The sequence below is a fragment of the Corvus moneduloides genome, chromosome 21, assembly GCF_009650955.1.
Source record: "Corvus moneduloides isolate bCorMon1 chromosome 21, bCorMon1.pri, whole genome shotgun sequence".
Classification (NCBI taxonomy): Eukaryota; Metazoa; Chordata; class Aves; order Passeriformes; family Corvidae; genus Corvus; species Corvus moneduloides.
Genome location: NC_045496.1, coordinates 5,622,338 through 5,645,284, shown reverse-complemented (window position 1 = coordinate 5,645,284; position 22,947 = coordinate 5,622,338). Strand labels below are relative to the sequence as shown.

Sequence of the window (22,947 nt, the reverse complement as noted above, 5' to 3'; positions counted from 1 at the left end):
ACAAAGTTCCCAGCAGCTGAAGGCGCTCGGCTCCGGCTGCAGATGGGGCAGCCCCTCTAATCCTGGCGCCATTTTGAGCGCTGCCCGGCAGCAAGATGGCGCCGCCGCCCTCACTGCCCCCCGTTCCCGCCCACTCCCCTACGGAGCGCGCCCTGCACAAAGATGGCGCCGCGCCGGTGCCGCCGTGCCCGCCCCCAAGATGGCGGCGGGACGGGGCGATGGTGGCAGTGCCGCCCGGGTGAGGTCAGATCCGGGGCGGGGCTGCTGCGGGCAGGGCGGACAAAAGGCGCCGGAGCGGCGTGAGGGAGGGTGGGGGCCGTGGGCAGGTGGGTTTCTTCCACGTCCGCGGCGGGCAGGTGGGTGTGCCGCACTCCCCTCATGGCACGGGCGGGCTGTGGAGACGTGTCCCACCGTGGGGCGGCGTCCCGGAGGCAATGGGGTGGGATGCCGGGTCGGGGGGGTCGGCTGGGGGGGCTCGGGAGCGGCGAGCGGAAAGGATTTGCTGAGTAATTCGGCAGCAGTTCGATTCCTCCGTGTCCCGCCGTCCCTGCCCTCACACCGCCCGGGGCAGGGGACTGCTCGCCCCGGCTGTGGGGCGAGGCAGGGCCGGGGTGTGCGCAGTGTCCCCCCAGCGAGGGGAGGGCGCCGCTGTTTGTTACCTGCGGACGGAAGCGCGGTGCGGTTTATTTATGTCTCCCGGAGGATGTTCCCGTCTGTGTCCGGAAAGCTGCGGTGGAGTAGCGGGGGCTGGTGCCGAGGTGTGCTGGGTTGGGGCTGGTGCCCATTGCCTGGAGCGGGGAGAAGGTCAGAGAGTCCTCTCCCAGTGCTGCCTTTGCGGCACTGTGGTACGGCTAAAATGCAATAGCTTTGGTTTCCAGGGTGTTGCTTCAAAATCTGTCAGCCCGAGTGGTAACTTTGGGACCAAGGGGAATGTATCCTCGGACATCTTCAGCATGATGGGGTTGGACTTTCTCCTACTGATGTCTGTTCTTTTTCATTTCCCTCTGTTGTTGACACAATGCTCTCGGATGTTCTGCAGTCCTCTCCTACATGGCTGAGAGACTGGGTGCTTGAGAGATCCCTCCAAGGATCTGCTCCCTCGCCTCTTTTCCCATGCCCCGTGCTGACATGCAGGACACAAGGAAAAAAACTAGCCCTGTTGTAATTTTTGTTGATGGTGCTAAACTGCTGCCACTTCAAGAAGGTCCATGTTGTGAGGGAAGGGGGCAGTTGCTTGAATCTGGAGTGGATCACATAGAAGTGCGATCTATGCTTTCTGATACTCTTGATGGTAACATTTAAAGTGAACCAGGCTTTTCAGATTAGAAAATAGGCAGTAATGTCATCCCTTTCTTAATCTGACAATAATTTGTTATTCTGTCTCTACCTGTGTAGGCTTAGCTATGATATTAGTATTCAGCCTCTCTTTTGGCTGGGTCTGCAACACCTGCTTTTTGGTAACTTCTGTTAGAAAAACAGATGCTGGAAATTCCTTCCTGCTTAAAGTTTTACTCGGTTCCTAGTGTTCTTGCCATCTTTCTAGGTATCAGCATGTCTCTTTCTGGCACCCAGTGATCCTCTGAGTTGTTCGTTGCTTCTTAGATACTGCTTACTGAGCTTTTACATGTCTCTCTGTGAACTCGATCCCCTCTTTTTTGCTGATAATCTGTGTTTCCTTTCAGGGAAGCTGTTCCCATGGCTTGTGGGGAGTGCAGCGCTTCAGCACTCACTTGGGATCCAGCACGTAGGAATATCAGCCACTTCCAGCACAGAGAACTGACGTGCAGATAGCAGAACTCTGCTACAAGGTGAGGGCTCTGGGCCAGCTCTGAGTGGTCAAGAAAAAAAAAAGATCAGGGTCCTGCTTAACCATAGATGCAAAGTGGAGCACATGAGATAATTGACATGGAGGAAAGGTGGTTGGTCAGAGGGTGGTATGGGGAGAGTGGTGGTATTTAATTGTGGTGGTGTTAATTAAATTCTGGGAGCCCTTAGGCAGCTTGGAGATGACAAAGGAACTGAGCCTTGTCCAAAGTAGAATATAACTGTATATAGTCACCCATAAAACCAACTCCTGGCCGCATAAACCCTGACTTATTACTGCACTTAACAGTAAATACAGAGGCTGCCCACTAAATATTTTGGTGACTGCTGCCTAAAAGGAGTCCAGCTGAAAAATAGGAAGAGCTGTTTGGTTTGGTGGGTGCCCTCCCTTTCCTGTGGGGTAATGTTTGTCCTCCTGTATAGGCGTCTCCAGGCAGCTTTTCCCAGTGCACTCACCAGTCACCTGTGTGGGTGTCAGTTAGGCAACGACAGAAACTAGTTGCAGGAATCTCTCAGCTTCCTTGGTTCTGCACTGGGACAGTGATTAAAGGGATTGCACAATTCTGTGCCCAGCTTCATGATGGGAAATTCTGTCTAGCTTGGCTGTGTTCTGAGCAGGGATGTGCAGTGTGTTGATTCCAGAATAAAAGAAACCCTTAAGGCTTGTCTGGTGTTCAGGCAGTTCACTGACTTTTTTATTTTTATTTTTTTTTGCTAATCTTGTCATAGTATTTGGAAACCCTTTTAATTCTTGTAGGTCAAAGACAATGTGCATAAATATTTCCTTAAAGCGTGCCAGAAGCCATGTGTTAAAAGATAATGTTTCCATGCTTGAGATGTGAGTGCCTGAAGCCTTCCAGTGGTGACTTTCTGAAGCTGGTTACATTCTAGTAACTGCTGCAGGCAGTCAGAGAGATGGTCTGTGGTTTGGGGTTCCCTGATGCTATTTTTTAAAAATTTTAAATAAGCAGTGGAGGTCACATGTATCAAATTATTGCGGTATGATTAGAGCAGCCTTTTTAGAAGCTTTCATGTGCTTCTCCCACATGCTAAAGAAGGATTTTGTTCAGTAGAGTACTTCAGCAGCAAGCCTTTTTGTGTTGAACTGAGCTTAACTGGTATCTCAGAAAATAGAGATGCACTATGTGGTGAGTGGTGCTGGAAAAGGGTTTTTTAGGATTTTTGTGTGGGGCTCATTAAGGTGAGGAGTGGTGTGCGCAGCTGTTGTTTTGATAATGGTTAAAATTCAAGTCTTCAGCTGCAGTGTAGTGAGTCTCCTTTACACATTTTTACTAGTGTTTTCAAATCCAGCCTCAGTTTAGGCTATGCACACTAATACTGAACAGGCATTCCACAGTCTACATGTTTTGAAGAGTGTATCTTGAATGCTTCCAAACAGCTTTTTTCCTTAAACAGCTGATGTGGTGCATGTGTCTTGTATTGCAACTGGAAATCCAGTTCCTGTAGCTGGGTTATATCTGCCCTTCCTGCTGCTGTGAAACTGCTTTTGAAACTAAAAGCTATTCAGTCCTGACCCCCCCCCCCCCCACCACTGAAGTAACAGTGCTGCCTTCACTTTGTGTACCAAACATTGTTAACGTCTGCTATAAAATTACCTTTGCAGTTCACAAAGATCCTCTGGTCACTGCTGCTCCTGTAGCTTCAGCCTACTTCTGTGCACAGTAAAGGTGTGTGCTGGACTAGTTAACAGGTTCTCCTTTAAAGTTGTGGTTTTATCAGACCTTGATGATGAGGGGTGAGGTGGTCTGTTCTTTATTAATATAGTCAGAAAATGTTCTGAGCTGGAAGTCATAGTCACAGTTTTGGAGCTGGTAGTCCTGAGGGCAAGGCCTGTAGGGTATAGGGAATTTGAAATATGAAGAGGTACTTGGTCCTCTTTGCTCAGACTGGGGCAAAATAGTCATGTGCTGATAGTTGATGTCTTAATTGTCTTGCATTGCTCTTGTCTGTGTTGTCTTTCATCCTGACTGGCTCATCTCTTGGAGCTTGAAAATTGCTGTGGCAACACCCATGGATTTGTGCATGTTGAGACAGTCTGTCAGCAATGAATTAAGTTATCCTTGCTTTTACTCACTTTGAATTTAGTGTTGATTTCTTATCTATTAGTTATGCCAAAACTCTGTCTACCCTTCCTACTGAGAACAGCTGGTTCCTCCAGCTCTCAGTGCTGGATTTAAGTGCTGAAGAGCCCTCTGCTGCATCTGGTGAGGTGCTTGGAACTGTTCTGGTTTTCTTGAGTAGTTACTAGCAGAATTAATTCAATCCCTTGTGTTAGGCAGCACAAGGGAGTGCTTCATTGTGTCCTGTTGGAAGAAGCCTTTTCCAAGACAGCTCCAGTGCCCTGTCCTTGAAACATCTTTGTTATGGCCGAGAGAAAATTAATTTTGGATAGGAAGCCTGTGGCCACATACATTCATAATTTATAAGCTGACACAGCCGTTTTGCTCTGGTTTACATCAGTGTTGCAAGTCATCTGATGGCACTTAAGTTTACAACACCAGCAGACAGTCCCTGCCCCAAGGGTCAGTGATGCTGGTAACTGCAGACTGTGCTCAGTTCTGTGCAGCTAGGGCAAAACACTGTCAGGTGGCAGAGAATGTGGCAGGCCAAGCCAAGTCCAGCATGGATTGTTCTTTTAGTGCAGCTGTTCTTCTCTGTACTTGTCAGGACACACGTGGTTGTGTGATGGTAAACAGGAGCTGTTGCACTCGACTGTTAAGACTGACAGTCTTGCATCTGACAGGAAAAGTCAACTAATGGGTAGCTGTAAAGATGATAAAATACTAACCACAGTGTAGGTGGATTATTCTTTTTAATAAACTTCAGTGAAGACAATGTGATGCAGTGGGTTCACTTCATCCTGCTGTGTCTTGTGGCTTGGGTGGGGCTGAACATTGTGAAAACCGCCTTACCCTGCTCTCAGTGTTGGGTTCACTGCCTGTTCCACTGAGAGGAGTGTAAGTTCTGGCACCTGCTGTTCCACCACTCTGCTTGTCTAAATGATAAATAACCCTTTTAACTTGACATAGAATCATAGAGTGGTTTGGGTTGGAAGGGATCTTAAAGATCACCCAGTGATCGTGTTCACTTCTCTGCCTCAGAAGATGTTTTGTCCCACAGGACGAATTTATCTTTTTAAAGCAGAAGGGGCCTGATATAGGTTTAACAGTTACTTAGGGCTTTGGCATCTGGCTTCACTGCTGTTTGTTCTAAACAGCAGAGGACAAAACAACCTGAGTTGTTCCATCTCATGTCTTGGGCTTTTCCAGTTGATCACGTGGCTGTCCTTGAGCTTAGAAGGTTTTCTGGGGGGTGCCTGAAAGCAGCTCTGTTTTCAGCCTCCTTTTTTTTTCCCCCTCTTAATTCTGGACCTAATAAACATGGGGGAGGTGACACATAAATTCCCAGTCCCATTTCTGCCCAGTAAGCTCTTGCATTTCCTGATTTTTGAACAAAGAGCTCTGTGTCATGTCCTTCTTTAGGATTTCAGGTGGCAGCATGCTGGGGAGGGAAGCTCTGTTGTGTTGAAAACTTACTGTAACATGTTGTAGCTTGTCAATAATCAGGGCTGTAGTCTTGAAAGCATCAAGGCTTTTATTTCCTTTATCCACCTCTGATGCTGTCAGCACCTGAACAACTCTGTCTTTCTCTGGGCTTCTGAGAGGTAAGAAATTCTGTCAGCAGGGTTTGACTTGTGCTTTGCAGTCCACAATCTTAAAATTAAGTCAACTGGTAATTAAAAATGTGTAGAGAAAACTAAAGGGTTGCAAGATTCAACATAAAATTCATCCACGTCTACTTACCCAGAACTGTTTTGTGAGACTGATTCACTTGAAAGCTGCACGTGACTGAAGGTGAGGATTTTCTTCAAATCAGGGAGGTTTGTGCATTCCTGTGTGTGTCCTGAGGTTGTGCATGTAAGTGCTCTTTGGCCACTAGCTTTGTTAATAACAGAATGGCCAACAGAAAAGAGGAGGAAAGAGGAGGCTGGATGAAGTATTCAGCAATGATGAGTCAAGCTGACAAACTGGCCAGTGAAACAGAACAGTGATGTTGTTTCTGTTCACTCTGTCCTGAGCTGGATGTACTGGCCAACAGCTGCAGGCAGGAATTTGAAGCACTGTTCAGCTAGGTGTCTGTTGACAATAGGTCAGTCTTCAGTTTTTTAGATTAAAGGGTTTTGGATAGAGGAATTGTCCAAATCAGAGAATAGCTACTCTGTTAATACGTGTGGTTTGTGGGAAGCATTCATGCTCTGCCAGCCTTTAAGAAGGTACTTGCTGCTTTTATGATGTCTGTCAGCCAGATACGTTTAATCTTGTTTCTGACTGGTTTTGCTGTGTAGGTGTGGCTTGCTCAGAATGTCCCTGTTATTCCAACGTGAGTGATTATCTTTCTCCTCCAGGTGTGTCTGGTAAAACATAGGATTAATACTTGGTGATGCTTATGGTTGGCTGAAGGCTGGGTAGGTTTGGCAGGCAGGTTATATAAGTCTGAAACTGCTGTTCCTTCTCTTGGATCAGCCAGTTCAGCATTAGTGGGGAGGCTGTAAGTTTGTGCCCAGCAGGCTGAGGCAGGATGCAAACCTGGATCCAGGTGAATTTGCAGACCCTGAAGAGGTATGTAGTAGCCAAACATGGCATGTGTAAGTATTTCAGGAACATATTTATGTAGGCTGGATTGATCCTGTTGTATGCTTTAGCATACAGATCTTTTACTGAACAATCTCAGATGTTGCTGATCTAAACTGTCCTGAGGTGGTTCTATATTGGATATAGAAAAGCTCAAAGTAGTGTTGCTTGATGTAGCTGAAACCCTCCAATCTAAAGTCATTTCTGAGGGGGCAGGGGCTGAGGGACTGCTCAGGGACTCTGTCGTGGCAAGGAAAGCTCTGTGGAATGCAAAACTTGAAACATCTTTGAGACAGCCACTTGTAAGATTTCTCCCCTTTCACTCCCTCCCAAAGCCTGTGTATTTAATTTTACCCTTGGAAAACTTGCTTTCTTATGTGTCTGATAAGTTGACAGGAGTTTAGACAGAGAAGTTTTATGTATCAGCTTATGCAAGTTTATTGAAGTCAACTTGTCCTTAAACTTAAGCGCTCTTTCAAAATCTCGGTATTGATGACTTCCATGGGGCAGAGGTAACTACACTGCAAGTAAATTGTCTGTTCCTGAGCTCTAACTGGAAGGTTCTGCAGTTTGAAGTATATATGATGGAGCTTGGATCCTACTTCACCAACACTGCTGTGACACTGAACTTCCTTTTCCATAGCTGTTCCTGTCCATAAACTCAGTCACTCAGTCCAGGTGTTCTGTGCTCAGCCCTTGGTGAGGCTGCGTGATTGGCAAATAAAGCTTCTCCACAGTGAATACTTTGCTGCTGACAAAGCATCCTGGAATCCAACTCTTAAAAAGAGCCGAAGCTTGAAATCTCCCATCTGCTGGTCCTGTGGATCTTGGTCTGCTCTTGGTCACAAGGGAGGTAACTTTATTTCTGGCCAACTCCCTTCATGCAAGGATTGCTCCCAGTCCTATGCCAGAATAATACCCTCCATGTAAATCCCTCTGTTCTACTGCCCATGTTGGGAGAGTCGGTGTTCCAGCTACCTGCGTGTTTTCTTCCTGTGGAGTGGTGGAAATCCCAGTCCTTGTGGGAAGAATCCTTCTGTGCATGGGAGAATCAAGTGACAAAGATGACCCCTGAGAATTTGAGTTTTAGTCTGCTGTTGTCATCACCCCAGCAGCAAAACTGCTCTAATCCAGCATGGAGAACGTTGCAACAAGAATTGTGTTCTAAAATGATTACAAGATGGAGTTCACAAAACGAAGATGACATTTGATGACATTGTAGAAACATCAGGAATTAGAATTGGATTTCATGCATAGGGAATCTGGGTGAAGAGGGATGTGACTTTCCCCATCTACTTTCTCAAGTTTTTGCTGGGTACTTTTCCCTTTTACTGCAGATGCTGGGAATAAGGTTAGATACGACATAGCCAATTCCAGCTCCTGCAAAGGTGGCCCCTAGTTTTATTGTTCCTCTTTGGGACTTGAATGGGGTCTCCACTGCTGCCAGAAGTGGGAATTTGCTGTGAATGTTCTTTTCTTCCTCTAGTGCTCCTGTCATTGTTCCTGGAAGGCAGGAGATTTCCTGCTCCACCCTGTTAATTGCTGACACTGAAATGTAATAGATTCTCTTGGGATGCTCATGGTTTTTTTTTTTTTTTTTTAGCTGTCTCGTAAGTTCACAGTGTAAAGGGGATTTCCTACACTGTGTAACTGGTAAGCAGAATTAGGGAGCCAGCTGTGCTAATTTCTTTTTGGTTTCCTTCCTACTTACCCTGAGCTACAAATCAAAGTGAGTACAAGGTTCATTTCTTGTGAGAAAAACTTAGGCGTTTTCTGGATTGAGCAAAATGAGTAAACCCAGCACTACAACTCTAGTCTGCAAATGTCATGAGACTCCAATTCCTGAAAGGAGATCATCCCAGTTTCATAAGCCTACTATGAAGTGTCTGATATTTCCTACAAGTTTCTCTCCCAAGAGGGATGAAGGAGGAAGCAGGAAGGATCTTTGAGGAGAAGTGATATCTAGTCAAGAGGAAAGAGATAAACGTATTTTTTTCCCTTGATAAGGAGTAGAAGGAGTAAGTTCTTTCATGAATAGCTGTTTAACTGCTGGATTCATTTCAGCTGTTCTGGTGTGTAAGAGAGCTTCTGTACCCCGCTTTATCCTGGAATTATTATTTCTGTAGTATGTACAGACAGCTCTTCCCAAATGTATTCTCGCACATGGGCTCTCTCCCCCCTGAGGCAGATGTATTCCGAGGAGGAAGCTGAAATACCTTGCCTAGGGCTTGCAGCACGGTAGTCACAGGGCTGGGAAGCAGGCTCTGAACGCCTTGTCAGTCTTCTCTGGCTGCTCAGGTGCTGTGCAGAAGAGGTTCAGCTTTGTCTGCTCCCTCCCGTGTGGATGTGCAATACTCCTGCTCTGTTCAGTGCAGTTGCTTCTGCAGCTGCTTCTGCAGTCCTGCAGAGTATTTTTTCCCTCTAACAGTGCTCTCGATGGCTCTTTTCATCCCTTGTTTGTGACTTTACTAGTTGATCATTAATAGATTTGCTGTTCCTTGTTTTACTGAGTTTCTAGCACAGGTAATGCCACTTTCTCTCAAAATTGCCCACTCAAAAAAAAAAAGTGGCATTTCCCCAGTCTCTTTTGCGATGGACTAACGTAGTGTTGGATCTGGATTAGATCAGGAATGGTTTTCATCTATCAATCTACCACCTGTAGTTGCTTGAAACCTTCCCAAGTAGCACTGAGCCAAAGCTGTCATTAGACCATTTATTGTTGTAAACAGCAAACCAAAGAATAGCGCTCTGTATTTAATGTCTCTAGGGAATGTGGTGCTTTTTGAGTTCATGTTAGGAATGGCTTTCTTTGCAGTTCAGTGATGGAAGTCCATTTTAAGTAAAAACTTGAATTCTACCAAAGCGGGTGGTGTGGGCACCCCCCTTGTCACAGAAAGCTTTGTCCCAGCCAGTGATACTGAGCTTTCAGCCCCCCCAGGACTTGTTGGACTGTCTGCACAAATGAAATCTTACAGCTTGGGGTAACACGATTGAATTTTTGTTTTCTCCTTTATACTTGAATTGTGTGAGTTTCAAAGTGACTGAAAGATTAGTGCTTGTCCTGTTCCCGAACTTTGCTAGAAAGATGCTGTGGTATTACTGCTTTTTCACCATCATTAGAATGAGTTACAGTGACTTCATATTCTTCTGTGTTACCTGTCAAATAGGGGAGTTTTGTGAGCTCCATTATCCATGGATCAGTCAGGCTTCAGGGCTTTCTATGGCTTGTTGAAGAGCATGCTCAAAGTTTCATCTGGAAGTCTGAAGGACATAACAAGCATTGCCATCAGGCCTGTGCTTCCCAGAACCTTTTGGTTTCCTTTGTGACACTTAAATCCCAGCTGAGATGAACTGTAGGTGGGAGTGGCTGGTCAGAGCAGAAAATTCTTCGAAATATGTTTCCCCCTTCCTCTGTTTTTCAAGTAAGTAAGGCAACAAACCCAGCTGCTACAGCATTTCAGTACTCAATTTATCAGATGGCAAGTAGCTAATCTTTCCTTGGAGAGTTTACACAAAGGAAGGAAGCCAAAGTTACTTACTTGGAAAAGTCATGATACTGAGCAATGTTTCTTCTCTTTTCCAGCTTGCTTAATGAATGTCATAATGAGTTGCATCAATGAAGTGGTTATGGGAAATACAACTGTATTGTACGTAGATCTTTTTCCTTGCCCCTTCAATCTGAGAACCAGCCATATGCAGAATTTTTATGTAGAAGCAGTAACAAAACAATGATAAATAGGCTCTGTATGTAGATTTTATCACTTCTAATGGTGCTGGCAAACTCCTTCATCCCTGAAATAAAATCCCTAGATAAAACAGTAAATTTCCAAATAGTGGTCTGGTCAAGGGAGTTAAGTCTGCCCTGTGATCTTTCTTTAAGTGTATCTTGCCCTACAGACTGCTAACAGTAAGTACCAGTTCTGAGGTTTTGTGACAATTTGTTTGTCAGGGAAGGCTGAACAAACTTCATTGCCTGGGCCATAGCCAATGACTCACAGGCAGCCTCATTCATTTTTCTCAGTTACTTGAAATTGCGTCTCAGCTAATTCCAGTCTTGCTATACCAGCACTTAATATGTGTTTTCTCCTGCCCTCTTGAAGAGCATAACAAAACCCTTTAAGCTGTTTCTGGTTTTCTTCCAGGTGAATCATGATTCCAGTCACTGAGCTGCGCTACTTTGCTGATACTCAGCCAGCCTATCGCATCCTGAAGCCGTGGTGGGACGTCTTCACGGATTACATTTCCATAGTGATGCTGATGATCGCCGTGTTTGGAGGAACGCTTCAGGTCACCCAGGACAAAATGATTTGTTTGCCCTGTAAATGGGTTACCAAAGACTCTTGCAATGACTCTGTCAGGGGATGGACAGCGGCAGCCCCGGAGCGTACCTACTACAACACTAGTCTCGTTCCCTCTGCTGATTCCGGGCCTACAGGGATCCGATATGATCTGGACCGGCACCAGTACAACTATGTGGATGCGGTGTGTTACGAGAACCGTCTTCACTGGTTTGCCAAGTATTTTCCTTATCTAGTGCTGCTACATACCCTCATATTTCTGGCTTGTAGCAACTTCTGGTTCAAGTTCCCAAGGACCAGCTCCAAGCTAGAGCATTTTGTGTCTATTTTGCTCAAGTGTTTTGACTCTCCATGGACAACGAGAGCGTTGTCTGAGACAGTGGTGGAAGAGAGTGATACCAAACCAGCATTTGGAAAAATGAATGGCTCCATGGACAAGAAATCCTCCACGGTCAGTGAGGATGTGGAAGCCACTGTTCCCATGCTGCAGAGGACAAAGTCTCGAATTGAGCAAGGGATTGTGGACAGGTCTGAGACTGGTGTCTTGGACAAAAAGGAAGGTGAGCAGGCCAAAGCACTCTTTGAGAAAGTGAAAAAGTTTCGTACTCATGTGGAAGAGGGAGACATAGTTTATCGCCTGTACATGAGACAGACCATAATCAAAGTAATCAAGTTCATTCTCATCATATGCTATACTGTGTACTATGTCAACAACATAACATTTGATGTGGACTGTAAAGTGGACATTGAGAGCTTGACTGGCTACAGAATGTACCGCTGTGCTCATCCTTTGGCCACTCTGTTCAAAATCTTGGCGTCTTTCTACATCAGTCTGGTGATTTTCTATGGTTTGATCTGCATGTACACGCTGTGGTGGATGTTGAGGCGGTCACTCAAGAAATACTCCTTTGAGTCCATCCGGGAGGAGAGCAGTTACAGTGACATTCCTGATGTGAAAAATGACTTTGCTTTTATGCTCCATCTGATTGATCAGTACGACCCCCTCTACTCCAAGCGCTTTGCTGTCTTTCTGTCAGAGGTGAGTGAGAACAAATTGCGGCAGCTGAACCTCAACAATGAGTGGACTTTGGAGAAACTACGCCAGAGGATCACCAAAAACTCTCAGGATAAGCTGGAATTGCATCTTTTCATGCTGAGTGGCATTCCTGACACAGTATTTGACCTCATTGAATTGGAGGTCTTGAAGCTGGAGCTTATCCCTGATGTCACTATTCCCCCCAGCATTGCCCAGCTCACCAGCCTTAAGGAACTGTGGCTCTACCACACAGCTGCCAAAATTGAGGCTCCAGCCCTTGCCTTTTTGAGGGAGAATTTGAAATCTCTCCACATCAAGTTCACAGACATTAAGGAGATTCCTCTTTGGATTTATAGCCTGAAGACACTAGAGGAGCTTCACCTGACAGGGAATTTGAGCGCTGAAAATAACCGGTACATTGTGATAGATGGACTGAGGGAGCTGAAGAGGCTGAAGGTGTTGAGGATGAAGAGTAACCTCACCAAGCTGCCACAGGTGGTGACAGATGTTGGTGTGCATCTTCAGAAGCTTTCCATCAACAATGAGGGCACCAAGCTCATTGTCCTCAACAGCCTTAAGAAGATGGTCAACCTGACAGAGCTTGAGCTGATCCGGTGTGACTTGGAACGCATTCCTCACTCTATCTTTAGTCTCCACAATCTGCAGGAAATAGACCTGAAGGACAACAACCTAAAGACCATTGAGGAAATCATCAGCTTCCAGCACCTACATCGTCTCACTTGCCTTAAATTGTGGTACAACCACATTGCCTACATCCCCATGCAGATAGGCAACCTGACCAACTTAGAACGCCTTTACCTGAACCGTAACAAGATAGAAAAGATCCCTACCCAGCTCTTCTATTGCCGAAAACTTCGGTACTTGGATCTCAGCCACAACAACTTAACTTTCATACCACCAGATGTTGGACTTCTTCAAAACCTGCAGAATCTGGCTGTGACAGCCAACAGGGTAAGTGAGCAAAGAGCTGAGTTGCTGTGTGAGGAAATAGCACTGGCACGTCTGTTATCTGTGTGATTAAATGTGCTACAATGGTCTGTGGATACGACTGGCACTGCTTTTGTATCTCGCTGAAGGGTTTATCTAAGGCAAGCCTGTCTTCCAAGAGCCCTTGTTCTGTTGCATTTCTTCTCTTAATGGTGAGACTGCTTCCAAGTGTCGGTTGGAGGCTGTTTAGAAACTCTGCAAGTCAGTTGTTTCTCTGCAGTTGGAAGCATGTAGTCTCTAGATTGACATTGATTTTGGGCTTAAAATGGAGATCTGAGAAACTGTAGTCTTAATCTAAAACCATGTGCTTAAACCTGTCTACTTCAGACATGTATGTACACTATGGGAGCAGCCATGTGGGGAATGCACGTCTGTGGCTTACAGCTTTCCTTAGAGTACTTTGCATTTGCAGGGAGTACTCCATAGTTTCGTCTTGTAAACATGTACTTTTTGTTTCAGTCTTAAGTGCAGGGCAGATTACAGAGGATGACCAAGTGTGCTCTGCTGCTTGGTTACCATAAGATGTTTCTTGGCTTGTGTTGGAGGGTGTTTATTTGCTTAAAGCAAACTATACCCATGTCAGGTTTTCTGTTCCTTTATTTAAGACTAAGGAGACTTCGTTTACCATGTCTGGCAAAGTTGAGACTTTCATTCATTCTGTCTACTAATTCCTGTGAGACTCTCTTTTTCCCTTTATTATCGCCTAAAGTTGAAAGAGCCTCTAACATAAGTACAAATTGCAAACAGACATAATTAGGTGCTTCTGGGTTCTTCTGGGACCAAGCAGAATTGTCCTGGAGCAGTGCTAGTTTTCACTGTCATATATCAAGGTCCTTCCTGCTATTGGCAAGATCTGTTCCTGGCTGAACACTGCCAGTTTGCTTGTGAGAGACACAGAGCAACTTGAGTGTGGTTTGGCTTTTCACAGAAGTGCTCTCAAATCAAGTATTTAATTGCTAATGCATTTCAGTATTAGGGTTCCTAAAACTCCAGCCACATTTTGAGGTTAGTGTCTGAAAGCTTGTTGTGCCTCTGCAGCATAGGGGCAGACAAGGGGCAGTTGTTCAGCAATTCCAGCTGAACAGCTGCTCACTGGGGTTTCCTGGCACTGGATGGTTGTGTGTCTGTTTGTGTGGGTGGCTGAAGCTCTGGTAAACTTTGTGGTATGTTACTGTTCAGAACTCAGATAATTCTGCACCGTTTGCCTTCTGGCAGCCTTCCTAGCACAGCTTCCCAAGGGTTAATCTGCAGTGTATCCTCTGCAGTTTTGGGGTGGAGCATTTCTTGGATGAGAGGAGTTAGAGGCAGCTCCATTTTCTGCAGCACAGTGTGGCACCACCCATTTCTCTCTGGAAAAAAAGCCCCATGCAACAGGAAAGATGGAGCAGCCTTTGCTCCGGTGTGTTCAGAAACAAAAGGTGATGAGGACCCAATGGAACAGCCAACCTGTTTGTGTCCTCTGCTGGTACCTGGGCAAGCCAGAATTACACTGGGGCTCTGACAGCCTGGTTACTCCCAGTAAATGGTGACAGCAAGAAACACAAGGACTGGTAGACTGGCACTTCCCAAGGCCAGGAATTATCTCAAATGTCCTCTCGTAGCTCAGCAGTCTTAGTAAATAGAGGCTTCTGGAGCTGGCTGGCACTACTGTCCCGTTCTGGAAAGCAGGCTGTTATAACACATTGCTTCCTTCCTAAACCAATACTTGTCCCTCAAATAACTCTATTATTTTCAAGAGTCTGTGATCATATGTTGCTATTTGCAAAGCACTCCAGTACCAGTAACAATGACTGCATTCAGTTGTCTCTAATTGGTCGGGTTTCATCTTGGCTTTTCCTTAGACTCCTCCTCATTCGGAATGGATTGCAGGCTAATTTAGCCATGAATGATACATAGTTTGAGTTTTAGAAAGGTCGTGTTTGCTTTTAAAGGCAATGATAGCCTCCAAGCTGAGACTTTGTATTAAGGGGAGACTCCGGAGTTGCTACATTTGGTTTCTAGCCTAGTGTTCGCTAAACCTTAGCCATGGAATGAAATTCTTTGGGAGGACTGGACTATTACAAGGATTTGCTAGAAATAAGCCTTATTAAATTAATGATTCATGGTTACCTGAAGGTGGTGCTGGGAAAGCTAACAGCTGGTGGCTTCATTTCTTGTTGTTGTTGTTGTTTTATTTTGGCACTGTAAAAAAACCCCTATGACTTGGAGCCTAGAAAGTCTTTGCAATGTTTCACAGCCCTACAGAAATGATGGAAGAAGATTCCCAGTTCTCAGGGCCTGGAGGTTGTACCCATGTCGCCTCTGCTCGTCTTACAGCCAAACTAGAAGTCCTGTGTAAATCCAGTCTTTGTTCAGTATAATGTCAACTGTAGAATGGCTTCTTAAAGCAAAGGAACTAAGATCCAATGACAAAGTAAAGGATTTGGGATGGAAAGAAGCCAATACAGATGGAAGCATGTGACAGCACAGGCCAGCTGTGAGCAGGTTTCTGGTCCTCTAATTCTGGCCTTGGAGACAATATCTGTTTTAGCCACCATCACTGGTGATCTCTTGTAACTAGTGCAGTGGAATCCATAAAATCATGGTGCTGGAAGCACCCAAAGCAGTAAGCTCAGAAAGCAGGAACTCGCTCAAGGGAGAAGTGGATGATTAAAAACAGTGACTCTAAACCTTGGAGCTTCGTGTTGGCTTGTCAGTCACTTGTGAACGTGTCTCCGTGTTTGCTGGTGACCTTCCCTATGATTGGTTTCTTTTTTTCAGATTGAAAGTCTCCCACCAGAGCTGTTCCAATGCAGGAAGCTGAGAACCTTGAACCTGGGAAACAACGTGCTGCAGTCACTGCCCTCCCGGGTGGGAGAGCTGACGAATCTGTCACAGATCGAGCTGCGAGGGAACCGCCTGGAGTGCCTGCCTGTGGAGCTGGGAGAGTGCCCGCTGCTGAAACGCAGTGGGCTCGTGGTGGAGGAGGACCTGTTCAACACCCTGCCCTTGGAAGTCAAAGAGCGCCTGTGGAGGGCAGACAAAGAGCAAGCTTGAACCCCCCGAGAAAAGGGAAAAGCCTCTTATCAACTAGAAGGAAGCAAAAGGCCATTTCAGTCCCCTTTCACCCAGATGCTCCCCTTTCTCCACTCCGATCACTATCAGACTGGCCAAGGAGTCCTTGACAAACATGACTCTGAATGAGTCAGCTTCTTGCCTCAGATGCAGGATGGGGGAGGCTTGGGATCAGGATGAGGATCAAGACAGATTAATTGGCCTCTGAGCAGGGCCTGGGGGGATTTAGAGGTGTTGCTGTTCTTCCAGACAGGACTTGGGGTGAGGTGGATGGTGCTGGAGAGAAGAAAAGATGTTTGGAGGAGAAAATGAATGTGGGGATTGCTGCATTGCTCCTAATAGGGCTTATATGTGTCAGGGAGTGAGGGAGTCCAGTGTCCTGCAAGCAAAGATCAAGACGAGGAAACCTCTTGAACCTCCATCTCTGTGACACCTGGTACTGCTCCCCTCTGACTCAGATTCAGTCAGTGAGGCCCCAGATTGGGGTAGGATAGGACACAGACAGCTGATTTTATCTAGATGCTGGCATTAGGATTTGGGAGATAAACATCTCGCAGCTGCTTGAAGGCAGAATTTTTTTTTTTTTTTTTACTAATTTTCTTTCCCCTTTGCACACTCCCCACCTTCTCCTCTGCTCCTGGAGAAGGAACCAAACTATCTGCTCCGTTAAGATTGCACTACTGTAATGGTTTCAAGTCACTTGTTTGGGTGAGTAGATCACAGCATCCTTCTCCAGCTGGTGTCCTGGAGGCACTAACTGACACAATTCCAGAGCTTTAGCCTGTTCTGAAATGGATGGTTATAGTGTAAGTGGGAGATCTGGATAAAAAGCAGTTGGACTGTCTATCTGCTTTCTCAGAAGCATCGAGTTGCTTCAGGATCTGGCTTTTAGTTCCAAGCTACTTTTGAATTGCTGGTATTTTGTTGCATATCAAGTAGGAATGTACAACTGGCCAGTGTGTCAGGGGCTCTCATGGGGTTGGAGAGGAAATTTGGGTTTCCTCTGTATATCTTGTCCCCCATCCTGCCTTCCCTTGTTAAATTAAGTTGTTCAATGCTCTGCCAGTGTTTTTCATGGATGCAGTCTAGAGAGCTGCTTGATTGTTCTCTTCTGTTGTTGCCCTCACTTTAAAAGCTGTCAGTTCCTGTTACACCTCTTGACCTAAATAAGAGGCTAATGCTCATTGAATCTGGTGCTGGAAAAGAAACCTTGTCCTCCTGTTTTTTCCCCTTTTCATTCCTTTGGTGTTAAGGAGGAGAATGAGAATCCTCTGTGGACTGAGCTCTTCTGGCTTCCTGGAACAGAGCAGCCTTTACTGAAACAAGTTTGACCTGTTTGGCAGTATTTGACAAAAACCCCTCAACCTTCTGGGCTGGCAGAGGTAGATAATGTGTAACAGTTACTGATAATCATGTCCTTAAGGTGGGGTGGTTAAGATGCCTCCAGGACACAAAGGTCTGTGCTTTTCCATCAGAAGGAAGAGGAGGCTCCTGGACCTACAGGTCCTGGTTGTAACACTCTGCATCAGATCAACAGGTCAGCTCCAAGGTGCAGCGCTGCAAGCTGGGGCATGAGAAGTTTGGAGGCCTCCCATGTGTACAAAGGGGGAAGCTACATCCAGCTCCAGAGTGATTCCTGACAAGCTGCCAGCAAGTGCCCTGGCTTAGTGGATTGTGGTGATCCCATGGATGTTGGGGCAATAAGACACAGTGTGGCTCTCTTCATCAGATGTAAGATATGAAATATATATATATATATTAAATATGCTGAAACCATGAACAATGTTAACTGGACTCTGGATTTATTGATGTTCAGATGCTTAAATAAAGCTACATTAAAATCAGGAGATCTGTTTATAAAACTGCTTTTAAGAAAAATGTAAATCTTGCTTCCCTTATTATTATGGAAAGTCTATTCATAATGAAAAGTCTAAACAGTCCAGGGTATAATATAATTAAATCTCCATCTGGGAGACAACGTACTGTAAAAGCTTTTCTGGCTTCTAATAGGGTTAGTGTCTTAAAATTGTGTTAGAGCTGGGGCCACAGCTAAAAGGATGAGGAAGGACTATGCTGATTGGATTGTATTTGTATCTGCCCGAGCATTTTGGATCACAGAAAGGACAGAAATTGCTAGGTGGGCTTTGCTTCTTGAGTAAAGCAGGAATGGCTTCAGGCTTAGCTACAGAAATGCTGTTTTCCAGTCAGTTCCCTGTTGTGGATGTGGGGCCTGTTTGGATGGTGAAGGCAACTTTTTTCCTTAGTCTGTGCTAAAAGATAGCACTGGAGAGTAATGGCCACTGAATGGAGACTTGGATGCTATTCAAGAATGTTTGCTATTCAGGGCCACTGGGTGACTTTTATTACACATGTATTTTAGACTAGGCAGGGATGAAAGGGCAAAGCATCTCCTGGCAGTTTCACCTGGCTCGCAGGAGCAGTGAGATTCCTCCAGGATGTCTAGATTGGAGATGAGTGCTTTGACTCTTGATTCTAGGTGTGGTCTTAGTTATACAACCTAAACTTTGCACAGCTGAGTTAGAGTTTCTATAAGCAGCTCCTGAACGTGTGCTGCAGTGCTTCTAGAAGCTTGCAAGCCTCCTGAACAGCTCTGTGTCCCAGCAGGATGGGTGAACAGCCAGGTTTTGCCGAAGGGGAGGGACTGCCTCCAATTCCTGATCAAGTCACAGTGCTGTGCTCCTGCTGCTTCCTGACTAGAGACTGCCCTGGGTCTGAGGTGTGCAAAGCAATTGTAAGACGAACTGGTATTGTTCATGCATGAAAATGCCAGCTTTGTGCTGCTTTTGCAATTGTCCAAGCTTAACTCTTTCGGTTATGGCTGCTGGGGCTTGAGGGCTCCCTGTGTGGCAAAATGGGGATGAGCAGTCTGATAACGTTTTGTACCAGAAACAGAGGTGGCGCAAATACATTGTCACTCAGAAAGATGGCAATATGTATTATTTACTTCTGATACGTGCTGCTTGGTCTCCCTTTTGATTCCAGAGTGTATGATGAGATGGAAAAAGCTTTAAAACATCCAAGAATAGGATCTAGACCACGAGTCCTGAACATGTTTATGACAGAGGACTGCTGCAAAACTCAACCCCATAGCAGAGCGAGTCACTCACTTCCCAAACTTTTCTGGATTGCTCATTCTGTGAGGGATGACCCTTACATCAACAATCCTTCCTCACTTGCAAGTATTCAATCCATGAATATTCTGTATTTTCCTTTAAGTTTCCATCAGACTGAAGCTTAGGGGGTTTATTTCTGACACAGATCTGTGCATTCACAAAAAGCATTCAGTTTAAGCAGACAGTCACTACCCTGGTCAGTGTCTTGTTCTCCTGATAGGCTTTTCAAAACAGTAGCAAACCAGATTATTTATTAGCTGCTAAACCATACAGCAACTTGAATTAAACCCACCTGTTTCCTTAATAGCACTTCTGAGCTGAACAAGTTCTTGGAGATCACAAGGACACTCGTCCCATGTTAGGATTGAAGGTTAGTGACATGCACTTTACCTTTCCTGCTAAATACCCCAAAAAGTGATAAGTTGCAATTAGTTATTTTGAACCAGCTGAAAGGCAAGGAATACCAAGCCTATTAAATGTGTAAAATTGTGCTGTACTCTGACACTATGCACTGGAATGTTAGCTGAAATTGTTCTGTGTTTCAGATTGCTTTCTGATTTTATTATTTGATTTCCAGTTAATTCAGCACCTGGAAGTAATTTACTCTGTCAGTCTGAGTGGTTAAATAGCTGTTACAGGTAACTTTCATGATGTGCTGTTCTTTCATATTAATTGTCACTTCTTTTTAATATCCTACCTCATTTTTTATTTTTTCTTATTACCATTCATACACTCCATTTAGCTCACTCCATTTTAATTAAAGTTCTTGGTGTTCATTACCGTAAATAGTATTAAGTGGTTTTCTGTTGCTGAACCACATGAAGTCCTCTTCTTCCTTTTTTTTTTTTTTTCCTCCTCTTTAACAATTGATTTTAGGAATTTTGAGAACAATAACACATCTTTTACAGAGGATGAGTTGTTTGGAAAAAAGTTTCAAATTGTATTGATTCCTAGGCTGTGACATTGTTTCCTTTTCTTATCTTTTTTCCTGCTTCAGAATGGAACTCAGATGGTTTGAGTTCTTCGGATTTTTAACCTTTTTTTTTAAAGTCATCGTTCAGGGGAGGAGTAACTGTTTTCCCCCTCATCAATAGCTGTGATTTCTCTAGAGATCTGTTAATGTAACATCTCCCCAGAGGCACTTGCTCCCTGGAGTGTATTTGTAGCAGTGCCTGCCTGAAGCCAACTCCTCCCTTGGATTCTTTTTCTTTCAACGGTATAGAGATTTCTTAACTTCTGGGGTGACTTCTCACTGCCAGACAATATTGTCATACTGTTCTGAAAGTCACCTAAGGTAAGGCTTTGGGGATGCTGACTTAGTAAAATTACTGCTTAAACTTCACTTTTTAAATTTGTCTTCCATTTTAACCCTACTGTTTGGCCACAGTGGATAATGTCCTTTTCCTGAGCATGTGCCAAAACCGAGTGAGTTTTCTGTCCTACCTCATTCTAACTGTGTATGAAGCACAACTGGAATGGGGCAGGATTGTTAAAGTTTGATTCAGACCCTTCTCTCTCCAGTGGGTTAATATTCTACTGCTTTGGGAGTACGAAACCCTTCAGAAATCTCATCTCTAAAATCCAGTTTCAGAAGTAGCAGCACTTGAATTCCGGACCCCAAGGCAAAGGTGAACTTCATGTGAGTTCACACAAAGGCTTAGTTTAGGATTCCTGGTATTTCCCATCCCTTCCTCCCTCTGTTTCCTTTAAAGGAATTTTATTGGACAATGGAAGAATTTTTCTGGAGGAAACTTAATGAGAAGGGGGGCTACTAAGCCTGAGTCATCTTTACAGCTGACAGATGTGTCCATTTCCATAAGTCACCACTCATGGCTTAAACATGGTTCACTCCCTAATTGCACGAGGAGGGCTGTGGTTTGGCATTGGGACCTGTGACTTGGTGTAACATTTCAGAATCATGACATTCACTTTGTACATGGGATTGTTTGGGCAGCTGAGCAACAGCACCTTTTTCCCCGTGAGCACTGAAGGCTGCTCGTTTGCTCTGAAAGACTTGTACGATTGGACACTTTACCAGAATAAAAGTTTTAATTTGCATTTGCTTTCTATGTCTGCTTTCTTTGGTGTTTCCTGTGTATAAAGGCATTCAGCCTTCCATGATGTCACTTTTCAAAAGACAGATGTTAATAATTCCAGCTATTGTGTGGGGTTATTGGGTTGTTTTACTCATTACACAAGTCCTTGTGGATTATGACAATCCTTTCTGAATTAAGTAGATATACAGAGAAAGGGGTGCTGCTCTGTGACAAGCTGGGGCTGTGTCATGGATTTCATTATCACTTCAACAAGTGTCTGAAACAGTTTCTGTTGCTGAATTTAAGGCTGTTGGAGCTACAGAAGTCCAGTTGTGTTTTCAAACTGCATACATGTCACCCCTTCCATAGGAAAGGGATAGGGAGTGAAGGTGATGGAGACAACTGCCTGTTGCCATAGGCATTGTCTTCAGACTGGTAAATTATTTCAGTTACCTGCCTTCCCCATGGGCTCCTTAACTGGAAATGCTGGCAGATAGTGTCTTTCCCAATTCATGATATGTTACAGAGAATCAGCCTGTGACCTGCGAAGAAAAGCTGAGTTTCTGTGCAGTTCTTTTACTGTGTAGAAAGGTGTTTTCTTGTGTTTTGCCTTCCCTCATTTCCTTTGTCCTTGACTATTTGACCACAGTGACACTGGCCCCACTGCAGACAGAGAACGTAAACAGGCTTTGAAACAGGCGAGTGGGAGTCTATAGTGTTGATTATTGATGAGTTTTAATTAAATGCAGGACTGAACCAAGAAAGGAGAGGACAAAATGCCCCTTGTCATCTAAGGCTCACCTGGACCTCAGCTTCTTTTGGCAAGGATTTACCTGGTCTTCAAGGAGCTGAGGAAATTATGCTTCCTTTGCTCCTTGTTTCTCATTAAATATTCTGTCACTTGTTGCTGATCATATCCAAGACTTCAGGAGAAGTGAGGTGGTCCAGTGGAAATTTTTCCTCTGTGATAACCCTGGCAGCTCCACAGCAGCAGTTTTGGTGAGAGTGCTGAGCTGCTTGAGCTTGCTTGGCCCCAAATAGCTTCAATAGGAACCCTTACTGAGGAGGAAATTGGGATAATCGTGCCAGTCCAAAAGGCATTTGAAACACTTGATCTGTACCTTTCCTACAGACATGGGATGGGCTTTGGCAGCCTCCAATGGAGTTTGCCAGAAGTTTTCTTGCAGAGCTGGCAGAAGAAAATGTTAAGGGTCTGCAAAAAGAGCTCTTGGAGGGGGAGGAAGGGAAAGAAAAGGAGCCATTTCTCAGTTTTGTCTAAGTACTGTCAACCTTTCTATGTAAACTTACTGAGAGAGAAGGCTTTACAATGGTGACATCCTTCTCTTTGACTTTTTTTGGGCAGTGTGTGGCCAGAGTGGTTTTCCTCTTGCTGGAAAGGTCTTTCTGAGCCTCAAAATAGGGGCGTGGCTGGAGTGGCAAAGAACAGAAGGATTCCTAATATGGAAAGCTTCTGGAACCAGGATGGGTTTTATCTCCTGGTAGTTGCTGCATTGTTTGCTGTGATCTGCTGTTTATATTGCTCAAAACATTCCATGGAACAGGAAAACTGTGGTTTGCTGTTGTGGCATGAATCAAAACAGCCTCTGGAGTCATCGTGTGTGCGTAAGGTGGGGAGTGGAGAAGGTGACGTGATAAATTGCTGGAAAAAACCACCGTGTCTGGGAATGTGAAGGGCATGACACGACAGTGACGGAGAGGGACTAAGGAGTGGCGTGGGAGTGTTTTCCAGGAGTATTTCTCCAGGATTACTGCCTCCTGGGAAGGGGTGAGGTGGGTCACATGATCAACGTGCAGGCAACAGCCTACAGCATGTTTTTTTCCCCACTGGTCACACATCTTCCTTAAAAATATTTCCACTCCATCAGTTGGTGAGAGACTGTTAAG

The 22,947-nt window shown here is 45.0% G+C and overlaps 1 protein-coding gene across 3 annotated transcripts; it reads left to right on the top strand.

The window, feature by feature from the left end:
* Positions 1 to 274: 274 nt before the first annotated feature.
* On the top strand, positions 275 to 21,064 carry LRRC8A (leucine rich repeat containing 8 VRAC subunit A). Of its 3 annotated transcripts, none has more exons than XM_032131224.1 (4): positions 275 to 356; positions 1,683 to 1,808; positions 10,619 to 12,782; positions 15,579 to 21,064. In XM_032131224.1, exons 3-4 carry the CDS (start codon positions 10,626 to 10,628, stop codon positions 15,852 to 15,854), a joined length of 2,433 nt encoding a protein of 810 aa, XP_031987115.1. In that variant the 5' UTR covers positions 275 to 356; positions 1,683 to 1,808; positions 10,619 to 10,625; the 3' UTR covers positions 15,855 to 21,064. The 3 variants fall into 3 exon arrangements, with proteins under 3 accessions (XP_031987115.1, XP_031987117.1, XP_031987118.1); XM_032131226.1 differs by having other exon boundaries at positions 303 to 326; XM_032131227.1 differs by lacking the exons at positions 275 to 356; positions 1,683 to 1,808 and adding an exon at positions 5,411 to 5,509.
* The last annotated feature ends 1,883 nt before the right edge of the window (positions 21,065 to 22,947 follow it).